This window comes from Marmota marmota, unplaced genomic scaffold, assembly GCF_001458135.2.
Source record: "Marmota marmota marmota unplaced genomic scaffold, marMar, whole genome shotgun sequence".
Classification (NCBI taxonomy): domain Eukaryota; kingdom Metazoa; phylum Chordata; class Mammalia; order Rodentia; family Sciuridae; genus Marmota; species Marmota marmota.
In genome coordinates this window covers 289,188-294,763 of record NW_025999982.1, presented here as the reverse complement: position 1 = coordinate 294,763, position 5,576 = coordinate 289,188, and the positions used below count along the sequence as shown (strand labels likewise).

The following is a 5,576-nucleotide window of genomic DNA, read 5'->3' as shown; positions in this document are numbered from 1 at the left end:
TTTTTTTTTTTTTTTTTTTTTTTGCACCAGGGATTGAGCTCAGGGGCACTCAACCACTGAATGATATCCCCAATCCTATTTTGTATTTGATTTAGCAACAGGGTCTCACTGAGTTGCTTAGTACCTCGCTGTTGCCCAGGCTGGCTTTGAACTCTCTCGATCCTCCTGCCTCAGCCTCCCAAGCCTCTGGGATTACAGGCAAACAATGGCAGTCTTTTATGAGAAATCTGATCGCGTTTCTCTTCTGCTGAAATCCCTCTGGATAGTGATTTCTACTATCCATGTGCTCCCAGCAGCACTCTGCCTCTTCCCACCATTGCCTGTTGATTTGTCTCCTCCACTAGACTGTGCCCTGTGAGGGCAGGGGCTTTGGACACTGCTTATCTTCAACATCTGATGCAGTAAATCAATAAACATCTGATGAATTAATATAAAAGTTTCCCTCTCATTCCTCTGTTTCTGGGTCCCTGCCCCAAGCAGGATGTTAAGATCTGGAGTGGCTGTGGGTGAGGACACTCTGATCTGACTGTTCTGGCACTGATTTCCATCCTAAATGTGTTGCCTCTCTCTTTCCTCTTGGCCAACCTCTTTTCCACCAATATAAGCCCAGAACAGAGGCCAGAGGGCAGTGGTGCATTTCATGGCAGGCTTTTCAGGGAGCTTGAGTCTGGGGCCTCTGAGCCTCCACAGCATCCCCCAATCCCTGTACAGCATCTTCTTAATAGTGATGGTCATGATGAGCTTGGTGTTTGGTAAGTGGCTCCAAGGGTTCAGAAGGGTCTCCTGGCCTGCTGGATGGAGAAATAAATAAACTGATTGTCTGAGCACATCTGCCCAGGATGCTTAGGTAAACCCAGGCAGCAGAAAAGATGCAATGGACAGGTGTGGTAGGGAAATACCTGGGTTTGCCTAAGGACTGATATTGACCCTGAGGGTCTTTTCTAGGAACTGCCCCATGGCTGTCTCACTCAGTGACAGTGATCTGAATGGAGATACTGAAGGGATTCTATCCAAATCTGAGGACAACCGAATAGGGAAGGTTGAGAAAGTACTTTCCCAACCATGGAAGCAGAATCCACAAAGTAGAACTAGGCTAAATTCTGTTTGATGATCTTACTGGGCTGAAAGCACCATCTACAGAGAAACAGGATTCAAAGTGTTTGTTTAGTATTTGCCTCTGCCTCACCCAAGTGCTCTGCTGAGTCTGAGGTTTCATTAATGTTTGGTCTGAGCTGAGGACTAAAGGAAGAGGGGGATGTATATACATGTAGTTGGGGGAAGGAGGGAGAGAATGGGTATTTGAGTGGACAAAGTTTAATATGGGCCTCTCCTGTGATAGGACTGCAAAAACAAGGCATGTGGCATGGGCTGCTTGACGTCCCCTGTCTGCATGAAGCATGGTCTTTCTGGCCTGTGATGCACTCTTGTTTTTACTTCTCAGCATTATGGATTTTAAAAAGTTCATGTCAAGTATGTTGGGGAACATCTGTAATCCCAGCTACTCAGGATCCTGAGGCAGGAGAATTGCAAGTTCAAGGCCAGCCTAGGTAACTTAGTAAGACACTGTCTCAAAACAAAAAAGCTTTCCTGGAAAGTGTGAGGCCTTGGGTTCAATCCCTAATATCACAAATAAAATGAAGCATGTTTGGAAAAGAGTCTGGGGGACAGAGGATTTAGAGAGAAAGTTACAGAGGAAGAACTGCCCTAACAGGGCTGTACAAAGCTGGTATGGGCTGTCTCAGCCTCACCTGTGAATTTGAGAGAGACTGAGCGCTGGGCAAATATTAGCTCTTCAAATACATGTTGAATGAATGAATAAGTGATTTAATGAATTCTCACCTTTAGAGGCAAAAGAAGAGAGAACAAAGATTTTTTTTAATAAGGACTAAAGCTTCTGCTATACTAAACCAAATGGATTTAAAGAATCAGGGATTTTATGGTTTTCTGAGGTGGGGAGAGGACAGTGGGATTGGCCAACCCGGAATCAGGTATGAGGGGTTTGGGGTCATTGCTTTTCTGTGTTCTAGGTAAGCTCGTTCCTGACAATCCGGGACCCCCTCAACCACCTCATCTCCCCAAATACCTGCGTTGCTATAGATGTCTCTTTGAAACCAAGGAGTTGGGATGCCTTCTGGGATCAGACATCTGCCTCACTCCAGTTGGCAGCAGCTGCTTCACTCTGCATATAAAGAACAGTAAGCTGCCTTTTCCCACCATGGGCCCAGCCCTCTTAAGCAGCCTCTCCCAGCCTCCTAAACAGTACCCCAAGTCCTGTTCCTATAGCCGTAGGACACTGTTCCATCTCTTTCCTTCAGAATCACTCCCTATCTCCACTTCCACCAGCTTCCCTCCTCAACCCACAGCTGATTGGCTCCTACCCTCTTTGTCACTCAGGTTTGAAGGGGACCCTGGAGATCTCCAGAGGTATAGGCCTTTCCTCAAGTTGCCTGCTCCCCAGCTATCGGCATAGTTCCTATATGTGTCACTCTTCTGAAACTTCTACTGGTCCTCATAGTGACCTTCACTGTCTTGCTTTATCCCCCCGAGACTCAGTGATTCATGTTTGGTCCTTAGCTGTCTTCCCACTGCATAGCTCTTCCTAGAGGATATTATCTGCTTCCTTGGCTTCAACCAGCAGCCACAGAATACTTCCTCCTGGATCTGAATGTTACTTTGAACCACTTTCCTTGTGTCCTGTTATCTACTGGACATCTCTACCTCATTTTCAACTTGCCGAAAATTGACCACATTCCTTCTTTCCTCAAGTCTGTTCTTCCACCTAGTCCCCTGCCTGCTTTTCTTCCCTCCCTCTCTCCCTCCCTCTCCCTCTCTCTTTTCCTTTCCTCCCCTCCCCTCCCTCCCTCCCTCCCTCCTTCTTTCCATCCTTCCTTCCTTCCTTATTATTATTTAGTACCAGGGTTTGAACCTAAGAGTGCTTAACCACTGAACCACATCCCCAGCCCTTTTTGTTTATTATTTTAAGACAGGGTCTTGCTAAATTGCTGAGGCTGGCTTTGAACTTGTGATCCTCCTGCCTCAGCCTCAAAGCCACTGGGATACAGGTGTTTGCCACCACATCTGGCTATTTATCTTTTGAGACATGGTCTCTCTATATTGCCCAGACTGGTTTCCAACTCCCAAAGCCTCCTAAGTGCTGGGATTACAGATGCACACCACTTTCTCCTGCCTTTACTAAGTTAACAAAGACAGCACACACACTCTGTGCCAAGTACTGTTTATTTTAGAACCTTATGAGGCAGTATATTATCCCCACTTTACAGATAGGGATATAAAGATGTAGAAAGAAAAAAAATCTGCCTGAATCTCAGAGGCTGGGTCAGAAGTAGTGGCTCCACGGATGGTGTTCTTAACACCCAATGCATGAAATTGCCTTCATTTACATCCTTCCACTACATTTTAAAAATTTTTTTAAAAAATTTTTTCAGCCCCTGGGTTCAATCCCCAGAACCACAAAAAAAAACAAACAAACAAAAAAAAAACTATGGAGGGCTGGGGATGTGGCTCAAGCGGTAGCGCGCTCTCCTGGCATGCGTGCGGCCCGGGTTCGAGCCTCAGCACCACATACAAACAAAGATGTTGTGTCTGCCAAAAACTAAAAAATAAATATTAAAAATTCTCTCTCTCTCTCTCTCTCTTAAAAAAAAAAAAAAATTTTCAGCCATGCTGGAGATTGAACCCAGGGCCTTAAGAATGCTAGACATTTGCTATATGGCCAAGCTGTATTCCCTAGTCCTCTCATTACTTTATCCTGTCTGCAATCTTCTGTGCACATTTCACCCTAAATATGCTGCTTTTTTTTTTTTTTTGGTACTAAGGATTGAATCCAGGGGTGCTCAACCACTGAACCATATCCCAAGCCCTTTTTTATATTTTGTTTAGAGACAGGGTCTCACCGAGTTGCTAAGTGCCTCTATAAGTTGCTGAGGCTGGCTTTGAACTTGAAATCCTCCTGCCTCAGCCTCCCAAGCCAATGGGATTACAGGCATGCACCACTGCCTGGCCCCCATATTCTTTTATTCACTCTTTTATTTCTCCCAGACAGTAGCAGACCATGATAAACACATAAACACTGTTCTGCATTTGCTTTTTAAATTTGACAGTTATGAGGACTTAATGTTTCCATATCAGGTTATAAACAGCTTTGTTGTTCTGTTGAGGTATTCCACTGTACTTCATGGCAGTGGGCATATCAAAGCTGATTTATTCATCCTACTATTGATAGGCATCTAGGCTGTTTCTAATATTTTTCTCTCTCAAGCAGGATAGCAGTTGAATATCCTTGTGCATGACTTTTTGGGACAGGGACACAAAGCTTTTTTTCCCCTTTAATACATACATTATATCAAAGACATCATCACCCTATTTTATCACTTTTACCCTCTAATGGGTGCTTGTTCTCCCCATTTTGCTCTACAGACCACAACTTAGTCTGGCTCCTCTAGTGTTACATTTTTAAATGGTTCTTTTCTTTCAACCTTCCTTGGGAAACTTCAGAGTTGCGTGGCTTGTGACTCACTGGACATTCCCCACTCCTACCCAATTCTAGGAGTCTTTTCTTTTGACCCAGGGAAGTCTATTTGGGGGAAGAGGGTGTGAGGATGGGACTCTGCATGGGAACCTCCTTGTCACTGGAGTTTGTGGTCCTTCCATAGGCAGTGGTTCTGACATCTTGGTGAATGACTGCCGCAGCCAGGAGCAGATGAGTGATTGTTCATATACTCATTCTTCTCCTGTGTCTGGCTTCTGGATATACTCTCAATGCTGCTTCCTGGACTTCTGCAACGACCCTAAAAATAAAGTACTCTAACATTCATTAGAAGCACTACCAAGAACCTTGGAGAAAACTGCCAGTTTCCTGCCACCCTTCTGATTTCTACCTGGGTTCAGCCAGGGAAACTTACAATTTCTTATACTACCCCTCCCTGCCTTCCTCAAGTCACTACCCCAGACTGGACTTTTCTCCTCTTGGTTAATTCTCCCCTACTCCCACTCTGCCTCCCAGGTTCCCTCTCTTGCCCCAAGTCCCCAGGTGTTCCTTAGAAATAAATGGTTGGGCAAAGTGTTTGGTTTGTCTATCATCTGGTCGAGGTAGAACTCCCTGAATGTCCCATTATGGGGACAGGAAAGAGGCATCCAACTTTGCTCCTGCCCCACTTCAGTATCTCTGATTCAGCTCTAGGCATAAAAGGGCAAAAAGGAATGGAAGCCCTCCTATGAAGGCTAGATTAGTGGGCATCCTGAGAAGTTCTGTTCAACTAGAGAAGTGTGGGGCTTGAGGGGAGGTTCAGAGGACTATGATGGCAAAAAGGGTGGCTGCAAAAGGCCAGGTCTACGGAGGAGGGGGTGGATGAGAAGGGCACATTAGGCCCAGTGGACCCCTGGTCTCCGATTTCCAGGCTCAGTGTCCCTCTTCAAGGATCAGCAAATTTCCCAAGGGTCTTGGGTTCCTCAGCTGAGGCTGTCTTCCAATTTGGCCTGCTAGAGCTGCATAAACCTGGGCTTATCTCTGTCTTGTACTGAAGTTAGAGGTTCTGGGGGACAGGAAGCTCAGCTAG

At 45.6% G+C, this 5,576-nt stretch overlaps 1 protein-coding gene across 1 annotated transcript in view; it reads left to right on the top strand.

Moving 5' to 3' along the window:
* The window catches only part of Ly6g5c (lymphocyte antigen 6 family member G5C), a 6,271-nt gene extending 695 nt beyond the window's left edge, over positions 1–5,576 (top strand). Inside the window, exons 2-4 of the mRNA XM_015487915.2 lie at positions 611–752; positions 2,028–2,195; positions 4,674–5,576. Coding sequence (XP_015343401.2) covers positions 611–752; positions 2,028–2,195; positions 4,674–4,828 — 465 coding nt within the window. The 3' untranslated portion in view covers positions 4,829–5,576. The remainder of the gene's footprint in view (positions 1–610; positions 753–2,027; positions 2,196–4,673) is intronic.